The 21766-nt window shown below is 59.4% G+C and overlaps 1 protein-coding gene across 2 annotated transcripts in view; it reads right to left on the bottom strand.

Moving 5' to 3' along the window:
- The window catches only part of PRKCZ (protein kinase C zeta), an 87238-nt gene that overhangs the window by 61277 nt on the left and 4195 nt on the right, over positions 1–21766 (bottom strand). Inside the window, exons 2-4 of one of the 2 annotated variants that reach the window (XM_045548721.1) lie at positions 20280–20401; positions 19011–19100; positions 17761–17811 (exon numbers count right to left, since the gene is read on the bottom strand). The exons of the other annotated variant lie outside the window; for it this stretch is intronic. Coding sequence (XP_045404677.1) covers positions 17761–17811; positions 19011–19100; positions 20280–20401 — 263 coding nt within the window. The remainder of the gene's footprint in view (positions 1–17760; positions 17812–19010; positions 19101–20279; positions 20402–21766) is intronic. 2 annotated transcript variants of the gene reach the window in all.

The raw sequence follows: 21766 nt of genomic DNA on the forward strand, positions 1-21766 counted from the left end.
GCACCATCTCAGCACATGCACACTGTCACCAGCAGGCATCGAGCTCGTGCCTCGTCACCCGCCCAGTCCTCAGGCAGCCGGGAGCGGCTATTGTCATCATCCCAGGTCATGGGTCTGGGGCACAGGGTGGACAGTGCTGGGACTGAGGTCACACCGCTGGTGAGTGGCAGGGCTGGGGTCTGACCCAGGAAACACAGCTTCAGCCCTGGGGGCACCTCGGCAAGGAGAGGGCTTCAGCCCGGCCCTGGGGTTCAAGTCCCAGCGTCACCACATACAAGCTGTGTGATTTGGGAAAATGTCTCGACCTCTCTGTGTCTCAGGTGCCATTCCCTCCACAGAATGAAGAAAATGACAGTGTCTACATCACAGGGCATCACACGGATCCGACAGTTTACACATGTGAAGGCTTAAAACCACACAGGCACCCGAGAACTGTGATTGTCACATCCTATTACGGTGCCTCTTTGGCCGTAATCAATGACTGAAAGAAGCGGTGTGATATTGTGCCTCGGACACAAGAGCAGGACACTCGGCCGGGCGCAGTGGCTCATGCCTGTAATCCTAGCATTCTGGGAGGCCGAGGCGGGCAGATCGTTTGAGCTCAGGAGTTCGAGACCAGCCTGAGCAAGAGCGAGACCCCGTCTCTACTAAACATAGAAAGAAATTATACAGACAGCTAAAAATATATATAGAAAAATTAGCCGGGCATGGTGGTGCATGCCTGTAGTCCCAGCTACTCGGGAGGCTGAGGCAGGAGGATTGCCTGAGCCCAGGAGTCTGAGGTTGCTGTGAGCTAGGCTGACACCACGGCACTCTAGCCCGGGGAACAGAGTGAGACTCTGTCTCAAAAAAAAAAAAAAAAAGAGCAGGACACTCTATTTTAAAAAGGAGCCTTCAGGGAACAAAAAAGTACTCTTGGAAACTAAAGGATAGGAACAGGACCATGAATAAAAACTTAACAGATGGTTTTGACAAGAAAATCTGAAGGTATCTCTAGGAAATAGACAAACAAATGCACAACAGAGAAGAAAACTGGGGCCCAGGCTGGGAGCCCTGCAAGCAGTCAGTGGCAGCTCCAGGAAACGATGACGGAGGGGTGTCGGTCGCTCAAGAAATAACGGAGCAGCCAAGCTTCCCACACCGGGTGTCACGCACATCCACACTGACAGCTCCCAGCACAGGAGGCAAGAAAGGCTCCACATCAAGGTTCAGCATCGTGAGACTTGAGGACACTGAAGAAAAGATTCTAAAAACTTTCAGGAGAAAAACTACACACGTGAATCGGAACACATCCAATTAGGCGGTGGGAGTGACACCTTCAAGCTGCGAAGGGACGTCGTTTCCAGCGTGCACTTCTATACCTAGCACAACTATCCCCTCATGTGGCCACAGGAAAAGTGTCTTCACACTAGGTCCCCCCAGGCCCCTTCTGAGAAAGTTTCCGGGGGCTGTCTTAACTGGATATTAAGCCAAGAAAGAGAAAGGTGGGGGACCAGGGGGCAGACAGCAGGAGAGAAGGGGGCAGAGGGCATCCTGGGAGGACGCTGTGCAGGGAGGTCATGGGCGTGGGCACTGGGGAGCTCTGACCCCTGCTGAGAGGATGGGGCAAACTGGAGACAGGACTTCTAGAACATGCTGAGAAAGAAAACCAAGACAAGCACTAACTCCAAGGAAAACCAAAAGTTGTGCAAAGAACGGAATCTAACCCCAGTGGCTTGTGAATATTACGTAACCCGTGATCATGTAGACACTCAGCGATGACGTAACACATGGTGACATAACCTGAAAGAAGACAGAGAAAGGGAGGAAGAGGTGAACGGATACGTCCCAGAGAAAGAGGGAAACAAGTAATGTCCCAAATGGAAAAGTCCAGAAACAGCAGCATAAATGTAGAAATTTGGAAACAGAAGCCGGGTGTGGTGGTGCACCTGTAGTCCCAGCTACCAGGGAGGCCGAGGTGGGAGGATCGCTCGAGCCCAGGAGTTCGAGTCTGGCCTGGGCAACATAGTGAGACCACGTCTTTTGAAAAAAAGAAAAAGAAAAGAAACTCGGAAATAAATGCCAAGAGTGGACCGTGAGCCCCTCCAGGGAGTGGGGGTTGGGGCAGGAGGGAGGGGCAGGGACACCTGTCCTCTTTAAGTCACCCAGGACTCTCTGATACATTAAAGTAGAAAATATGTAAAACTCGAAATAAAATTTTAAATGTAAAAATAACATACCATGCAAACATCACACACGAGCATTTAGCAATAGCGCCAACACCGTTTCCTGGCCCCGGACGCGGCGCCAGGCCCAGCCTCCAGCGCTGGGGAGACCTCGCCCCACTCGGCAAAGCCGTCCTGCCAGGAGTAAACAGAGGGAGCCGCCTCGCCTGACACGGGCCGGCTCCATCTCACAATAAATCGAATCTTTTTAAACTTCCCACAGAAGAGACATTTAAAAAGCAAACTTCAAAAAGACCAGACACACTCCGACCACCAAATTAAACAGTAAAACACACAGTCAGGCCCCCTCCACCCGCCGGCCTCACGTGGAACAACCTCGCGCCTGACAGACCAGCGCCGACTCCAGCGCAGCCGCGGCAGCCTCCACGCCCGTCAGGCCGTGGGCACAGCGCCTTCGAAATGACTGCCGGGAAGGAGCTGTGCGTCTCCAGCGTGGCGTTCTGGCCTCTCCTGGGGGCCGCCACGGCCCCTGGGTGGGTGGAATCCGGCTGGTTCTGCCTGGAGGCCTCAGAGACGCAGAGGGAAAGCCGGGTGCCCTGCTCCACGTGTCTGGAATCATCCTAAAAATAAACCACCGTGTCCAAGCACACCGGTGGGGGCCTGGCCGCGCCGTCTCCCGTATGAATGAACAAAACTGCCATAGCCTCATCATCAAAAACGTTCTGAAACGCCGGAGGGGCAGTTGGTTCTGATGGCTTATTCTGAGCAAAGCCTCTTCTGGCTTTTGCATAAAGCAACAAACATTGAAGGAGAAGCTTCTCTGGGCTGGGCCCCAGGCTGGGTGCTGGGGACACCTCGGGGCTGCCCGGCCAAGAGAGCGGTGAAGGTGGGCGGCGCAGTGCCCCACGCTGCCAAAAGCAGGGAAGAGCTCGGGCAAAGGCCCTGTGGCCCGAGGCAGCAGAGAGACTGACAGAGAGTGAGCAGAGCACAACCAGGCCAAACCCACCTGATCCTGGGACCCCAGACCCTGAACTCAAGCTCCCTGAGGCAAGCACAGAAAAGGACTGTCCCCAGTTCCTGGGATGTGACCAAGCCCTCCCCACGATGGCACTGGGTGCGCGGGGTTGGGGCGGCCCCCACCCGGGGACAGCTCCCTGCTCAGCATCCTCAACGGCGCTAAGTCGGCAAACGCTACCCCCATCCTGGGTCCCCGGCAGAGCCTAGAGCCCAACCTCAGGACAGAGCTCCCGGGGTTGGACGTGTGCAGCTCCTGCCCGGGGTCGGAACGCACACCTGCCGCTACACAAAGGTCAAGAGCAAGGGGCGGATGTGGCAGCTCCGACGAGGACCACAGCCACCCTGAGGGGTCCCCACCAGACCCCACCCAGCCGTGTGGCGCCGAGGGCACAGCCAGCAGGGACACCCAGCTCGTACTGGCCGGGCTCCTGGGTGCTGCGCGGGCGCCATGACCCATGCGATGGGACCGACTGGCGGGTGGCCTGTGACACACCGAGATGGAGCCTGGTGCCTCGGAGGGGAGGGCGGGAAGGGCGGGACCGAGCTGGGGGGCTGCGGCGCACAACTCCTTACGTAAACGTAACCGTCAGGGGCTCCAAACTCCAGGGAGCCGAGGCGCGAGTGTGGTGCGTCCACGAGGGCTCGGCCACGACGCAGACACAGGTGAAGCAGCACAGCCCGCCGGGCAGCCTGGCGCCAATGGCTTCTGGGGGCGGCCGCCCTTCACCCCTCCAGTCTCCCCCGATCGGCCTCGAGGAAACCCCACCGAGGACAGCTGGACCGCGGGCCCCTGTCCGCCTGCGCCTGGCCCAGGAGCCCCACGCGGCTGCTTGCACCTGGGGGTCCCCCTAAGCCACGCGCCGCCGGCGTGTGCTCACGGAGAGGAACGAGGCCAGGGCGCCCCACACATCCTGAAGAAACTATGACACAGCGCGTTTCCCGTGCCGGCAGCACACGTGTGAACACGCCCGAGCCCCTTCTCCCTGCCGCTCGGCCCCCGATACATCGGAATTTCTGATTCAAAGATCAGAACGCACGAGTTGCCGTGGTGACCCGAGCTGGCTGTCCAGGGCACCGGTGTCTGCAAGGGTCCCTCTGTGCCTGGGGGAGGGGCAGTCTGCCCCAGCGGCCTCCCCAGCGCCCGGCACCATCCACACGCGGGGAGCGCCGTCCCCCACTCCGAGCAGCCCGGGCCTCCCCACCCCACGGCTCCCGAGCCTGCCAGGGAGGCTGGTGGGGGGTTTGTTTTTCTACAAAACCACCTTGTAAAATGGACGTCAGAAAAGCACCCACATTCCCATGGCCCCCTCAAGCAGCGTGCAGCCCCCAGACCCACCGGAGTCTGGCTCCAGCCATTCTAGAACAGAAAGCTGGGTGCCAGGGCCACGCTCCCCGCTGCCATCCAGGGCCCTGATGGAGCCAGCCCTGCCACCCGGACCCCAGCATGATGCTGTCATCAATGCAAAACCGGAGCCCAGACAGGCGGGCAGCCTCGCTCCCGCAAGACCACACGCCTGGAGCAGCTTGTTTACAGAAGCAGGTGCTGGTTTTACCGCCACCAGCCCTGGTGGCTCGGGTCTCCGGACTTTGCCCTGTGGTCCCATCTGCCCGCCCGCTGGCAGCAGCTCAGAAGGAACAGAAAGCAGCAGACATGCCGCCCGCTCCGGCCGCGACACGGACTCTCAACCGCGACAGCGTGGGCCGCAGCACGACCCCCAGCGCCTCCCAGGGCGGGGGGCGAGCCCCACAGCCCCCCGCAGGCCGGCCGCGCAGCCCCCAGGCCCCGTCACGTACCATCCGCGCCCGGGGCGTACATCTCCCTCCTCCAGCCCCCGCGTCAGCCGTGCCGCTTGCCTGGCATGTCTCTCCACAGCCTGTTTTTCTAAAACCCTGTCACCCCACAAAACAACAGCCTCTCAGTGCGCATCCCCTGACATCGCCCAGGACTGCCGCGGACGCGTCCCTGCCCGGCCAGCGGCACCAGCCGTGCCGGCGTCTGGAGCATCCGTGCCGCACGCAGGCTGCCCCGCGGCTGCCGCAGCCACACGGCCTGCACCGCCCGGCCCGGCCCGGGTGTGGGATCCACCGAGACGCTACTCACAGGCTTTCTTCTCCTGCCTCCCGAGCCCAGCGCTTTACGCTCCGCCGGCGGCCGCCGTGCAAGGAGGCATTTTCCTTCCCTCTCAGGGGCCGACGCGGTGTCTGCTCGCCTCCGGACCCCCGACAATGGGCAGGGTGGGCCGAGCGCCAGGAGCAGATACCTAATGGCAGGCTGGCCACGCTGTCCCCCGCCTCTCACATCCCTGCCTCCTCATGTCTCCAGGCCCGGGTGGTACCAGCTCCCCTGGGAAGCTGTAGCCGGCAGCTGAGGCACAAACTAAAACATGGCATGGATGTCAAGGAGCTGACGTCACATGAAAACAAGCGTCTCTGCATTAAAACGGTCCAGAAGGAGGACCCGGCGGGGCGGCAGCCAAACCAAGGGCAGGCTCTGGCTCAGCCCCGGAGATGCAGCATCCGGAGCGCAGCCCCGCCGGGCCGGGTCCCCGACCAGCCCACCCAGAGGGGCTCGGCAGTGACGAGTGACCTCTGACCCACGTCCCGAGGCTGTGAATGGGCTGGACACAGAGGCTGGGGGGCTCCCGGCAAGGAGGGGGAGGGGAGGAGAGGCCACGGCCGGTGGAGGCTGGGCCCAGCCTGAGGGCCAGGTGGCCTTGTGATGTCACGGCTGTGTCCCGTGTGCCGAGGGGATGGTGGGCCCCAGGAGGGCAGGAACGGGGAAGGCCGAGCTTCCCAGGGCTGGCCTGGGATCGCACAGCCCCCAGCCTCAGGCAGGACCACAGGCGCGGTGCTGTGCCGGCTGTAGCCAACCCCATCTCCCCGGCAGACCCGGAGCTGCCATCGCCCGGACAATCTGGGGACCCAGGCACTGCAGGCCAAGGGGAGCCGGCACTTTCCTCCGGTCGCAAAAACACGGCCCAGCCTGGGACCCACTGGGTCCCTGCACAGACCCTGCGAGGGCCGGGCTTTGCAGCAGGGCCCACATGGGCGTCACAGGAGGCCTGGTGGCCCACCCCTCCAAGGACAGACAGCGCAGTCGGCGCGCTGGGGTGGGGGCTCTGGGGAAGGTGAGCGTCCTGCTCAGACCTCCGGCTCCGACCAGGTACGAGATGGCATCAGGACTGACCGCACGTTCTCGTTTTCTGTGTCCCGATGCCCTGGCGTCAGGGCCCTGCGGGCTGGGCTGCGCCTCGCTGAGAGACAGCAAAGGACTCGCCCCACGAGGAGCCTTTCCAACGCAGACACAGGGCCACACTCAGGACACCCCCTCCATGCCGTGGTCACACTCCGGGCCAATGTCCCCTGCCTCAGTCACCCCAGGATCCGTGCCAGGACAGCCCTGCACCCACCCCACTGCACCAGCCTCGCCATGGAAACCACAACGAAGGCTCTGCCCGAGTTCGCGGCTCCCTCTGCCCCCGCCGGGCCCCGAGTGGCGTGGCCGTCCCCTGACCCGCTGGCCTCACCACACCTGAGCACTAATAAAACCTGCATTTGAAACAGGCTCGTAACCCTGTGCTTATCGCATTCACAGTGTGGACTCCTGGCCAGAGCCCGGGGTTCAAACTCCAGCTCCTCAGCAGCTCGTGTGGCCAGAAGTCGCTTCTCCAAGGGCTGACCCGCCGTGCAAAGGGCATTTGGTAAAACGTGAAACTCACAGGCCTACTTGGAAGTTTCCTGCCAGCGAATGTCCTCTGAGTAGACGGTCCCAAACCCCGTCACTGAGAACGAGGGCTGGCCAACTGCAGAGCCTGGCGCTCTGGGCCAGCAAACCGGAAGGGTTTGCACAATCTTAATGGGCTGAATAAAATAAAAATAATAATAATATTTTTAGACACACGAAAAGTCTGTGAAACACGTATTTTAGCATCCACCCAGTTTCACCGGGACCCGGCCGCGCACCCTCAGTCGGGCATCACCGCGCCCACCTGCTTTTGCAACACGATGGCAGAGTCACAGCAGGGACCACACGGCCCACAGAGCGCAAGGCCTTTACAACTGGCCCTTTATAGAAAAAGTCTGCAGACCCCTGACTGAGACATAAAGTCATAAAACAATGGAAGCACCACGTCCACTGGGCTTCCACAGGAGACGCGAGTCTGTCCTGGGTCCGGCGTAAAACCACACGCAAGACCAGCTTCACAGCACGGCCACCGTCCCACGGCCACCTTCTCTCCTCCCGTCTGCCCCGAAATACCCAGCTCTGCAGAACTCTAGAGAATTCAAGTTCAACTGGCAGATCGTTAATTTTATTAGAAGTCTATTTAAGGCAGAAAACTGGCTTTTCCAGTTTGTTGTAAATAATTTGAGACAAAGCTGAATGAAGCTGGATTTCTTATCAAACAATATACAAACCTATAAATGCCCAGGAACCGCAGGCGTTAAGCTGGTCCGCGAGGATTCCGGGGTAACCCACCCACGCCTGGCAGACCCCCCACCAGCAGCCGCATCACAGGCCGCCTGCTCAGACGGGTCGGCCGGTGCTCCACGCCCTGGAGCGCCAGTGGCTGGAACACACTCGGTGGGGACAACTGGGGCAGGAGAGGCACATGCTGGCTGCACTGAGCACCCAGTGTGCTCCAGGAGCCCTTTGACAGATGGGGAAACTGAGGCACGGGGAGCCTAATCGCCCCCAAAGTCCCACAGTGGGCTCACTGCTGAGCTGGCAGCAGCACGGCACGGCCCCTCAAATGTCACACTCCAGCACCTTCTGCCGCTCCCCACCCAGGCTGATGCGCTTCTGTTGCTGTAGTGTCCCGGGACCTGTCATTCACAGCAGAGACTGCGGAACCTTCTTTCCACCAGAGCTGAGTGGAAACAGTGCTGGGGTTGGCTCAGGGGCTGAGCAGGGGACACAGCCGGGGGCAAAGGCAGCGGTCAAGGTGGGTCCAGGTGTCCCCGGGCCAAACCCCAGGGCCCCACCAGGCCCAGCAGGGAGACTGGAGAGGCCCCAGCTTCTCAGGGGCCTGAGCTGTCATCCCCACCCCACAGAGCCCTGGACGCTATTCCAGGCCCCAGAACCCCCCAGGGCCACCCTAGTGACCAGCTGCAGCAGGGTGGGGGCTGCCCACTCTGCCCTCCCCAGGGAGCAGACTGCAGCGGGGGCCTGGCCGGTCCCGGGTGCCGTCTGTCCCGTGGGCAGGCTGGGGCCAGCGACTTCGCTGCACAGAGCAGCACCGGGTTTCTGAGGACCCAAAGGGCACTGCCAGCTGTTAAGGCCAGACCTGCTGCTGCCCAGCCTATCAGATCTGCATTTTCCCTGTGGAATTTCAGGACCCAGGAGGCCTGGAGCCAACTCGGCTCTGCCCCTTGTCCCCCCTCTCGGGCACCCCTCTGCAGGGCAGGCACCCCAAGTCTCCACGGCAGGCTGGGGGGAGGCCGGTGGGGCCTGCTCCGGGCTGGGACCACCCTGTCCCACGGGTGCCCCTGCCCAGGTCCAGGCCACCCGCTGAGAACTCCCGCAGTGTCTGGGGGGAGACAGCAGAAACGACCCTGCCCAGAGAGCCGGGGCTGCTCCGGGCAGGGTCCACCCTGACCTCCACGCAGCAGGCCCTGGCATCCAGCCAGACAGCACCTCCTCCTCCAGGAAGGCTCCGGGGCCAATACAGAGGGGCAAGGCCATCGGGAGGCTGAGCTCTCACTGCCGGGGTGGGGGCCAATCACCACCCACCAGACAGCCCTAAGTGACAGGACGGCTGCGGGCGTCACACTGCCGTCTCCCTCCCCGTAAGCTCCCGCAACGGTCGGCGCAGACAGCCACGCGCTGCTCTGAAGGTCTGGTCTACGCGCTGCACAAACTGACTTCACTCACAGCCACATTCTTCCCATCCTAAAAGGGAGTCGCTACACAGGTCAGTCTGTCACTCCGGATGGTGACGCTGTTCCCTGGACACTCACCCGGTTTCCACCCCACACTCGTCCCCCAGGACCCCCCGCCTGGGGCAGCGGCCCCCACGGCGACTGCCCTGAATGAAGCATCGAGGCCTGTCTGGGCTCCCCCGTCATCCATGGCTGAGGGGTTCACGTAGGTCGGGGTGTGGCCAGGACCAGCCACAGTGACGGGGCGACAGTGGAGATGGGGGCAGCCACGGGTGCTGGGCTGGCAGGAGCCAGACTGCGTGTCTCCTGCGTCTCGGGAGAAGGTGCCTCCCTGCCCATCAGCGTCGGTCTCAAGGCGCTGGCCCAGCCCAGGCAGGGCCCTGACACCCACCCCGGCAGCAGCACACACCTGACAGCCCACAACCCTCTCATGACGACCCCGTGTCAGGAGGGGCCCTGCACCCCTGAGCAGGTCTGGTGTGAACCCACTGGCCACAATCAGCCCCAGGGCCCCTCCCCACCCAGAGCTCGCACAGGGACCACCCCCAAAGCTCTGCAGGGCCCCCCTCGACCCCTCGACCACACCCCACCCCTGCTGACCCCCACCACCAAGCATCACGAGAGGGTTTGACGAGACCTGGCACAGACCCCACCCACAAATTCCAGGGGAGTTGGACCCCCCCCCCAGCCCCTCAGGAGGCTGAGGACAATCAGATGTCAGTGCAGCCACCTGCAGTGGGTCGAAGGTGGCATGTCCACCTCCTACCGCCAGAACCTGTGGACATGACCTTATTTGGAAAAAGGGTCTCGAGGCAACAGTGCCCTCGATCACCCAGGTGGGCTGTCACAGGTGCACACGCCGGGCACCGACAGCAGCACCAGGAGCTGGGCAGGCAGGAAGGACTCGACTCAGAGGCGCCCAAGAGAATCAGCCCTGCCCGAGCCTCGATCTCAGACCCGCAGCCACCAGGCGGTAAGAGAATCACGGCCTGCAGTCGGCCTCACACGCCAATCAACACGCCAATCAACACGCCAATCAACAGGCCTCGTGTCATCTGGGACGGGCTGCCCAGCTCGGGTGGGTGCAGGCCCAGCACCCACCACGGTGACGTCCTCACCGAGACCGTTTCCTGTGCCGCTGTCTCCTCATCCTGCAGGTCCACGAGACGGCGTGGACAACCCAGCTGGCCTGAGCCACAGTCCTATCTTGCCCGGACACAACCAGTCCTCACCGGGAGTCTCGGCGCCCGATCATGTCACTCGCTCAGCCCCCGACACCGCGGGCCCGCCAGTGTCCACCCACAGGAAAGGGGACAAGCCCACGGTGAATACTGCTCAGCCGTGAGGAGGAATGAGAAACGACTGGAGAGAAGACAAGAGGCAGAGGACAAACGCCAGCTGTGTCTAACAGGCCGGCACAGCCGCGCGCCCGTCCCAAGGCCGTTCTCGGGACGGACCCCAGGTCAGGCCACAGGTCAGCAGTTTGAAAAGGCGGATGTCATATAAAGTGTCTCCTCCAACCACAAAGGGATGACGTTAGAAATCGGTAACAGAAAGAAAACTGGAAATTCACAAGTATATGAGAATTAAACACACTCGAACAACCAATGGACCAAAGTCAAAATCTTAGGGAAAATCAGAAAATACGTAGAGATGAATGAAAATGAAAATACAACATATCAAACTGTGGCACCCGGAGAAAGCAGTGTGTGTGCTGCTGCACAGGCTGTACCTGAGGCTGGGTGACTTATGAAGAAAACAGGCCCACTGGGCTCACGGTTCCGCAGCCTGCACAGGAAGTGTCGTGCCAGCGTCCGCGTGTGGGGAGGGCCGCAGGGAGCTGCCAATCCAGGCAGAAGGCGAAGGGGGGGCAGGCGTCCCATGGCGAGAGGGGGCAGGACAGGGAGGGGCGGTGCCAGGCCCTCCAAACAGCCCGAGACTGACAAAGTGACAGTCACCCATTATCACAGGGAGGCGCCAGGCCATTCATGAGCCCCCTGACCCCGTGACCCAAACACCTCCCACCAGCCCCACATTCTACACTAGGGATCCAATTTCAACATGAGAGCTGGTGGAGACAAACATCCAAACCGTATCGCAGCACTAAAGAGGAAATTTACAGCAATAAACATTTACAATAAACAACACAAACGATCTCAAATTTATAACTCAAGGAACTAGAAAAAGAAGAGCAAACTAAGCCAGGTGCAGTCGCTCACACCTGTAAGCACTTAGGAGGCCGGAGTGGGAGGATCTCCTGTGGCCAGGAGTTCTAGACCAGCCTGGGCAAGAGTGAGACCCCGTCTCTACTAAAAATAGAAAAATTAGCTGCACGTGGTGGTGCACCTATTGTCCCAGCTATTCGGGAGGCTGAGGCAGGAGGATCGCTTGAGCCCAGGAGTTTGAGGTTGCCGTGAGCTGTGATGATGATGACGCTACTGGACTCTACCCGGGTGGCAGAGCAAGAACCTGTCTCCAAAAAAAAAACAAAAGCAAAAACAAAGACTAAACCAAAAGCTAGTAGAAGGAAGGAAATAATAAAGATTAGAACAGAGATTAAATATAAAAACAATAGGGAGAATCCATGAAACCAAAAGTTGGTTCTCTGAAAAGATCAGCAAAATTGACAAACCTTTTGCTAGATGGACTAAGGAAAAACAAAGAGAAAATTTAGCTTCTCTCTGCCCCTGTGGGCTCGACCCACAGGACAACTCCCGAGAGTTCGTGGACCTTCTCCACTAGCAACCACATCATCAGCGCCAAGCACGTGTCCAGCCAGATGACCCTGGCCAGGGCTGGCAAGGCCACCGGCAGGTTTAACGGCCGCTTCAAACCCTATGCGATCGCAGGGCCTTTCGCAGGGCAGGTGCGTCGGACGACTCCGCTCTCCGATTGGCCGAGGCCAACTGCATCTTCTCAGAGAACTTCTGACTGGAGGGGATCACGGAGTATTTGTCACAAACAAATACTGAACCCCCCAAAAAAGAGATGACTCAAATTACTGAAGTCAGAAATGAAAGTAGGGACACTATTACTGATTCCACATTTAAAAAGTTATGAGGGTATTAGGAACAATTGCACCAACAAATTATATGTGCTAGATGAAATGGCAAAATTCTTTTTTTTTTTTTTTTTTGACAGAGTCTCACTCTGTTGCCCGGGCTAGAGTGAGTGCCATGGCGTCAGCCTAGCTCACAGCAACCTCAAACTCTTGGGCTCAAGCGATCCTCCTGCCTCAGCCTCCTGAGTAGCTGGGACTACAGGCATGCGCCACCATGCCTGGCTAATTTTTTCTATGTATATTTTTAGTTGTCTGGTTAATTTCTTTCTTTTTTTTTTTCAGTAGAGACAGGGTCTCACTCTCGCTCAGGCTGGTCTCAAACTCCTGACCGCAAGCGATCCTCCCGCCTCGGCCTCCCAGAGAGCTAGGATTATAGGCGTGAGCCACCTCGCCCGGCTGGAAAAATTCTTAGTAACACAAAACCTACCAAGACTAAATCATGAAGAAATAGAAAAATTGGAATAGACTTATAACTAGTAAGGAGACTGAGTCAGTAATCAAAAATCTCCTGACCAAAAAAAAAAAAAAAAATCCCAGAACCTGATGCCTTCATAGGTAAATTCTACAAAAGATTTAAAGCACTAACACCAATGTTTCTCGAACTTTTCCAAAAAATTGAAGAGGGAACCATTCCTAACTCACTCTACAAGGCCAGCATCACCCTGACTCCAAAGCCAAAGACACCACAGGACAACTACAGACCATTATTCCCTATGAACATCGGTGCCAAAATCCTCAACAAAATACCAGTAAAACAAATCCAGCAGCTTATTAAAAAAATTATACCCCACGACAATGTGGGATTTATTCATGGGATCCAAACATAGTTCAATGTACGAAAATTGATCAACATAATACATCACATCAACAGAATGAAGGCGAAAAACCACATGAGCACCTCAACAGACGTAGAAAAGGTATCTGACAAAATTCAAAACACTTTCACGATAAAAACAATCAACAAACCAGGAAAAGAAGGAAACCACCTCGACATAATAAAAGCCATATGAAAAACCCACAGTAAATATCAACTCAACGGTGAAAACCTGAAAGCTTTGCCCTGAGGATCAGGACAAAGGCAGAGATGCTTGAACTTGCCACTTCTATTCAGCACAGCACTGGGATTCCAGCAGGAACAATTAGGCAGGGGGACGATGGCAGGATGGCTGGAGGCCAGGAGCTCCAGACCAGCCTGGGCAACACAGCCAGACCTTGTCTCTATAAAAAATTTCAAAATTAGCTGGGGGTTGGGGGGGGGGCGCACACCTATAGTCTCAGCTACTTGGGAGGCTGAGGCAGGAGGATCACTTCAGCCCAGGAGTTCAAGGTTACAGTGAGCTATAAAGGGCTCACTGCACTCCAGCCTGGGTTACAGAGTGAGACTCTGTCTCTAAAATAAAATCCACAAAAATGAAAAGGCAATCCACAGAATGGGAGAAAAGGTTTGCAAATCATATATCCAACAAGGGATTAATATCCAGAATAGAGAACTCCTAACATTCACCAACAAAAAAACAAACCACCCAATGCAAAGACGGACTAAGGACTTGGACGGATATTTCTCCAAAGACGACGTATAAACAGCCAGTAAGCACATGAAGATGCTCCGCACCACCAATCACTAGGGAAATGCAAACAAGACCACAGTGAGATACCACCTCAAACCCATCGGGATGGCTACTATTAAAAAAAAAAACAAAAAAACCCTAAAAACAGAAACTAATGACTGTCAGTGAGGAAGTGGAGGCCTGGAACCCTTGCATGCCGGTGGTGGGAATGTCAAATGGATACAACGTGGAAAACCACATGGCAGTTCTTTAAAAACAATTACCCACAATCCAGCAATCCCACTTCTGGGTCTACACCCAAAAGAACTGAAAGTGGGTCCCGAGAGAGCATTTACACACTGTGTGCACAGACTGTCGCTCACAGCAGCTAAAGGCTAGAAGCACCTCAGGTGTCCCCAGACAGGTGAGCAGACAAATGACATGTGGCCTGTCCACACTGTGGATTATTCAGCCTTAAAACGGAAGGGAATTCTGACACACGCTGCAACACAGGCAAACCTTGGAGACCGTGTGCGGAGTGAGACGGGCCCAGCCGCAGAAGCACAAATACTGCGAGATTCCACATGTGTCCATCAAATCCGTGGGGACAGGAAACAGAGGGTGGCGCCGGGTGGGGGGTCCGGGTTTAACGGGGACGGAGCTGCCGTTGGGAAATCAGAGTCTGGAGACAGGAGGCGGCGGCAGCTACACGCGGGTGGATGTTGCAAAGCACCGGCTGCACGTCTTAAAACGGTTAAGGTGGTAAATTTTATGTCGTGTGTATTTTACCAGAATAAAAACAACTGGAAACGAGAGCTGAAGTGCCGACACGCCACAACACGGATGAGCCTCGGGGGACTGTGCGGGCGAAGGCAGACAGACACCGAAGGCACGTACCGTATGATCCTGCTCACTGAAACGTCCGGACAGGCAAATCCACAGGGACAGACAAGCGCTGGTCCCAGGGCCGGGGGCAGGTGGGGCCGGGGTTTGCTTTCTGAGTATGTTCCGGAACTAGGCAGAGGTGGTGTCTGCACACAACGTGCATGGCACTGGACCATCCACTTCAAGGCAGTTAAAATAGTAAATTTTATGTAAAGTGTACTTCACAATTAAAAAACAACAACCTATAAAACCAATTAAATTCAGATTGACAACATGAGTGGGACAGGCCCGGCCAGGGCAATGCCCGGCCAGCTGCCGTGACGTGTCCCACGGGGCACCACGTTCCTGCACGTGTTCACCTCTGGCTGTGCACACCCCCCCACCCCATGCACACCCCCTGCCCCGTGCACACCCGCCCATCGGGCCCCTCTCAGGAACCCGCAGTTCTGGGCGCTGCTGCTTGAGGCCAAGATAAGCCATAAGCTTAAGCGCCCCTGCAGGTGCCAAAATCACACAGTGCACCTGCACGTGGTGGCCATCGGGTGACCAGCACAGGAATGAACTATGTCTGAGATTAGCACCAGAATCAAACTGCACGTGCACGACACCCGGGAGAACGCCAGCACTCACAGCGGCCCCCGCTGCCCAGGGACCCGCGCGAGCAGCGTGCCCTGTTTCCCACTCCCGACCGCGGCCAGACGAGGGCCGCCCTGCGCCCTGTGCACCGTCCAGCCAGGTGGACGTCAGAGCACGGAGCAGGGGACCCACAAGCGGGCCACCACTGTGCCACCACCCCGGGGTCCTCCCCAGGGCCCGTCTCCGACCTCCTTGGCAAAGGGCACCTGGCGGCTCTGGTGGAATGTTCCCGGCAAGACCGAGAGGCCTCGGGAGCCGGGGCGGCCCAGCAGGCATCTCGAGGACCTACTCTAAGCCCAGGGAGGTCCCTCCGCAAGGCTGAGCCACATTCTCTGCATTCCCACGGCAACGCGGCGCCTCCCCAAACCACACCCCATGCTGACCCTCTGGCAGAGACCCCCACGCCCCCATTCCTACACCGCAGAGGCTGAGCCACTGGACCACGCTTCCCCACACGCGAAGGGAACAACATCTGCACAGGGAAAGGGGGCCACCAGGGCCACGCACAGGGGCCGACCTGACCCCAGGCAGGGCCGGGACGAGACACGGACATGCCGTGGCCCCCGGGCGGTGGGGGATGCGGGCCTGGGCCAGCTGCCGGTCAGCAACCCGGAGTGCTGGGCACAAGGTGGGCAGATAAACAGTCTTGTCACCACAGTCTGAAGTCACCTAGGTGGCAAGTAAGCACCACCCACAGGTCCCCTCCTACCGACAGCGGCGCGAGGGTCGTGGAGGCCGGAGGGTAGACCTGGTGGAACCTGTCTCGTGGCATGTTTTTATGTATCCATGAGGACACGTCAGCTGTCACCACACACAACGGCCCTTTCACGGCACACATCCCTTTCCGTGGAACCTGGGCACCCCGGGGGCAGGGACCCAGAGAGCAGGACCACATCCGGGAACGTCACGCCAGGAGCAGCTCCGCAGGGGAGGGAGACCCGGAACCGTGTGCTGGCCACCTGCCAGGGCTCCTGCGGGTGGGTTTCCACGTCATGGGGTCTGCACCCACCTGGCTCCTGCGAGCCTCTCCGGCACCCCCCACACGACCCCACCTGTAAGCTCCCTTGGCCACCCCTGCAGCTGCCAAACCGGCTCCCCGTCCCACTCGAAGCAGAACCCCCCGTGAGCCAAACAGCTTCTGCTCCTCGGCCACAGCGGCCTGTCTGGCCTCCAGCCCTTCAGCGCGGCCGCCCAGAAAGTTCTTACCCGCGGCGACCCACTGCCCCCTCCCCATCTCCTCAACATGGCTCTGAACCTGCACCCAGTCAGCCACCCACCCACCTCTGATTTCAGCTACCAGCACCTGACACGACGGAGCCTACTGACGGGCTCACTGTCACCTGCCTCCCCCTAGGACACACCAGGGCTCCCCCTTTCCCAGGCACTGAGAGGCATGGCCAGGGCGGGATGAAGGGGGCGTCCCCTGTGCCTCTCACGCTCTCCCTATCCTGCCCGCTGGCCACAGCCACGCACCCTGCTCTACCCTCCCAGGACTCCTCACTCCAGATGTTTCTGCGGCCTCACTGGCCGCTGCTCCAGGCCCTGCTCTCCGGGCGGCCCCGGGACCAGGAGCCCCGCCCCACTCAGTGACTCGGAAAACCCCTGGCTCCTCTGCGCTAAGCGCTGCCAAATCTGTCTTCAGCCTTGGGCTTCTCCCCTGCATCCGAGACTCACACCCCAACTGTCCCCTCAACCTCTTCACGGGGTGACGGCGGTGGCTCAGACGCCACGCGGGTCTGCTCCCACCCCAACTCCCACCCGGCCCAGGCTACCACCAGCGCCAGCGGCCAGCTTGAGGGTCCTGACCCGGCAGCATGAGGCTAGCCCGGAGTGCACCTGGGGGCTGGATTGGGGTCCCCTGCCCAAAGGGGACTGAGCCCAGTGCCCAGAACTGGACGCACGGCTGACCCGGTCCAGGAGCTCCTGCCACCACTGCAGAGACGGGGCACAGAGCCAGGGCAGCGCGGGGCTGGGGGTCGGTGTGGAATCTCACCAGGCCACGGCCCAGGGACGCTCCACCCCCAGAATGGCTTGGGGTAAAACTGCCCCTGCCTGCTGGGGTCCGGCAGCCTCCAGGACGCGGTCAGAGGCTTCCCCTGAACCCACCTCCCGCGAGACTTCTTTCCCTGCCTCTCCTGCCCACAAGGCCACATGAACGTGAACAAGACACCTCCACCTCAGCCCTGGGGCCAGTGCGGACCAGGGAGGGGCAGGTGGCCAGGGCCGGGGGTGGCTGTGAGCCGAGGCAGACTTGCACGGGCACCATCCAGCCGTCCCCGCCTGGCCTGGCCCTCCTGGGGACAGCCTGGGGCTCTCCTGGGCTTTTGGTTACGCCACAAGTATCCCAGCGAGCTCCCTCCTGGAGCAGCGCTTGGGCCAGGCTGAACGACACACAGGAAACGTCCGAGGGCAGCGGCCACCGTGAAAACCCCGCACGCGGTCACAACGGCTGCTCACGCTGACTTTAGACTGTTCACGCCCCCCAGAGCGCCATCGTCACCGTTTCAACAGATCGACGGTCCCACCCCGTCACATGAGACCCCAGCAAGAGCAGAACCTCAGTACTCACTGTCTTCTCCTGGACAGGGCATGCCCGGCTGCTCAGGGATGCTGGGGAACACTGCACGGGAAGAGAGGGGACGAGAGTCAGTGTGGCGCACGCAGCCGCCCTCTGACAGCCTCTCGCGGGCGGGCCCGACCAGACGCAGCACCGGCGACGCTGCCGGGGACCTGCACTTGGGCAACGCTCGTTGGGACAAAACCCTGGAAACTGAGGAAGAACTGCAATTACTCTGCACTAGACTCCATTTCTTCATACTCAAGACAGAACTCAAAATTAAATATTTTAACGTATATCCCAAGCTTCCACGATAAATATTAAAACAGAGGCTTAGAAAGTATTGAAATTTAGCTAAAACAAACTTCCTTAATCTAGAAAATAAAATGAATTTTTCAAGCACCACAGCTTTCAATGCAGAGAAGAAACATAAAAGTGCTGACCACCACAACCAAAGTGGACCAGGCTGGGCTTTAAACTGAAAACCACATTGACACAAAGGGCTACAAAAACTAAGTGTTTTAACCAACCGGCCCAGTGTTAGGGAGGACAGCGGATTCAGCAGAAACCATGGGCAGTTCTGAGCTTGAGCTTTGGTCCCATCTCTTGGGCCCGTGGTTCGTGGCCAGACCCCTGGCAGAGAGCCCAGGCTGCACCAAAAGTGGACACAGATGTGGCTGGCCAGCCACAGTTGCAGAAACCTCACTCTCGGGCCCCCCCGAAATGCTGCAGCAACTCAAAAAGTGTTGGGGAGCCCAGCCTAAAATGTCCAACCTAAAGACAAAAATGGGGTGCTCACAATTAACATCACCCGTGACTCAGTTTGTAACCTGGCTCTGAACGGAGCCAGCGAGGATAGCCGAGAGCCTGGAGATGGGCGGGGGCAGTGCCCGTGGGAGGCGGGGACTGTCCCCCACCCTGTGGGCCCTGGACCAGCTGCTGGATCCTCCGAGCACCATAAACGGTGGAGCCCGGTGGGCGAGCCCAGCTCCTGGGGCAGGAGTGGGGCGGCTCCCAGGGAACGAGGACAGCCAGAACGCCATGTCCGTGCCCGGCGGGGGAGAACACACCTCCACCACGCTGGCTTATGAATGCTTTACCAGCAAGAGAACTTGTCATCTGGGTTAACAAAATGTCAGAGAGAAAAAACAGACCCACGAGGCATCCCATTCCACATCCTGCCAGTCCCCTGGTGGTCTGGCAAAGGTGCCCACAGCCCGAGAGCCCAGAGCGCCCTCTGCAGCCCGCCCGCCGTCACTGACCGTGGATGATGAGCCCTTCGTCCCTGTGCTGACAGGCCAGGCGGAAAGCCTCCTCCAGCTCCATCTGGGAAGACACGGTGCAAGGGTCACCTGGGCAGGGAGGAGACAGTGCTGAGCGCCAAGGGCTCAGGCCAGGTCTGCGCGGTGCACTCGGCACGTGCCACGGGGACGGGCCAGAGGACGGCCACCCAGCCCACAGGGCCCACGTCAGAAAGATCAGTCCCTAGCGGGAAAACCAGCCCACCCTCAGCTCCGAGAGCCACTGAAAGAGCAAACCCTGCGCAAGACCAAGAACGGCCCCTCGGCCAGTCCTGGGCTGAAGGGAAAGCCCTTGCCCTCCGCTGCAGACAGCCGTGGAAGTGTACAGAATCCTGGGCCACGAGGCTCTGCCCACGCCACCGCATCCCCCACCGACAGCTGCCGCCAGTCATGGGGTGGAGGGGTCTTTCTGGACTGTCTCCCAATCCCCCAGTTTTCTAGGATGTGGGTCTGACTGGGAAAGAGGGGTGAGGGGGAGGGGAGGGGGACAGAGGGGCAGGGACGGAAGGGGAGGGGAGGGGAGGGGAGGGGAGGGGAGGAGGGGAGAGGAGGGGAGGGGAGGAGGGGAGGGGAGGAGGGGAGGGGAGGGGAGGGGAGAGGGGAGGGGAGGGGAGGGGAGAGGGGAGGGGAGGGGAGGGGAGGGGAGGGGAGGGGAGAGGGGAGGGGGAGGGGAGGGGAGAGGGGAGGGGAGGGGAGGGGAGGAGAGGGGAGGGGAGGAGAGGGGAGGGGAGGGGAGGGGAGGAGAGGGGAGGGGAGGGGAGGGGAGGGGAGGGGAGGGGAGGGGAAGAGGGGAAAGGAGGGGAGGGGAAGAGGGGAAAGGAGGGGAGGGGGGGAAGGACGCTGCCCTCCCCTCTCCCCCTGAGAAAACGAAGAGCTCATCCTTCCAAACCCCCTATCAGAAAAGCCCAGGATCTGAGCAGGGAAGGTTAGGTCAGGAAGGAAGTGCCCACCACCGTGGGGGCAGGGAGACCCCCTTATGCCCTGCCCTCTCCCTGGGTTCAAGACCAGAGCCACCACCTGGTGGGGACGGCCTCTTCCAAGGGTGTCTCACTGTCACCCTCCCCACTCCCAGCCCGGTTTCTATTCAAGCACTTGCAGCCAAGCTCCTTCCAAACGTCCCTGCGGGGCAGTTGGCTCCACCACTCTCCCCAGGTTAGAGGCTGAGCACACTGCGCACAGAGCCCGCCGGCGCGGGGCTGCACGGGCGCGGGGCACGGGGCGCGGGGCTACCTTCGCTGTCCACCCACTTGAGGGTGAGCGGGTGGTGCGGGTGCAGCCGGCACATGTCCCTCACTTCCTCGCAGAGCTCGTCGAAGGTGGTGGCGGCGTGCACACTGGTGATGAAGATGTCCCTGGGTGAGGAGGACACGATGTCTATCACCATGGGGCACATTTGAATCAAATTATCGATTATTGGTTAATCAAATCATTCATTAGATAAATGAAACTTTTCCCAAAGACAGTATGACAGCCCCCACCCCAAGCACACAAAATAGAACCACTGACCCCAGCTTTTAAAAACCACCACCAGGAGCTCCTTGTGTGGAGAAGAAAGCCCAACACCGGGTGGACACCAGGTTGACGCATCGGAAAAGAAAGTGCCCGCCGGTGGGGAGCCAGGCACCAGGTGCAAGCTCTGCTCAGGTGACTGGGCGCGTCACACCCCCTCAGCTCAACCCCACAGTTCATTAAGGTAAAGGAACCCAGCAAACCTCCCCGACCTTGATGGTGCCAGTGGTGGATGCGGTCTTGGAACCGAGGGCTCCGAGACCTCCAAGCAGGGGCGATGCAGGGACGGCGCTGTCTCAGCCCTCTGGGGACACTGCGCCGTCCCCAGTGCAGCCGGAGCACAATTCCAGACGTGGCTTTTGGAAGACCAGTTCTCAGAATATCACAGCCTTTCATTTTCTCATCCAAAAATGGGACTTGAACCTCAACAGCCGGAGACGGCTCAGGGACCCCCAGTCCCATCTGGGGCCCGGCCCCTCACCGGTGAAGGGGGAACCTGAGGACCCCCAAACCAGGAAGCTGGTCCCTCCACGGAGAGAAAGGACGAACTCAAGGCCCAACGCGTTTTTACAGAAGCTCTGGGCAGGAATCACAGCCTCGCCAAACGCACTGACGTTTCAGGGGAAATGTGCAGTTATTTGACACCCACAGGAGTGCAGGGCCCATAAAAAGAAACCTGAATGCTCTGAACGGCCCATGGCAGTGACACAGGCTGCTCCGTGTGACGCCGCCGGGCTCCCCGTCCAGGCATCTGACTCCATCAGACCAGTTTCAACACACAAACTCTTTGTCCCAAGACAATAAATCCAGAACCCCCGGAACCCAGGGTCTGCCCACCGGCCCACCAGGCACCCAGCACAGCAGCCGTGAGCCCACTCACTCGCCCCGGCCCACCAGCCCAGGTGCCGGGGGAGACACCTCCAGCCACCCACCCCTTCCTGCTGGAACTGCCACCCTGCACCTGCCCCTGGGCCTCAAGCTCTCCACAGGGACCACCCCAGCTTGTCTTCACCGCAGCATCACGGCTGATGGGGAAACTGAGGCATAGAGGGGTCACACGGCTACTCAGTGGGAGCTCCGGAGACCAAGACCCCATCCCCATCCCCCACCACCCTGGGGTCACACGAAGCTGATGTCCTCACTGCCCGAAACACTTGCTGCCTGACCCGCATCCACCAGTCCTGCCACCGGAAACTCCAGAATAGGGT

This window comes from Lemur catta, chromosome 3 (genome assembly GCF_020740605.2).
Source record: "Lemur catta isolate mLemCat1 chromosome 3, mLemCat1.pri, whole genome shotgun sequence".
NCBI classification, from domain to species: Eukaryota; Metazoa; Chordata; class Mammalia; order Primates; family Lemuridae; genus Lemur; species Lemur catta.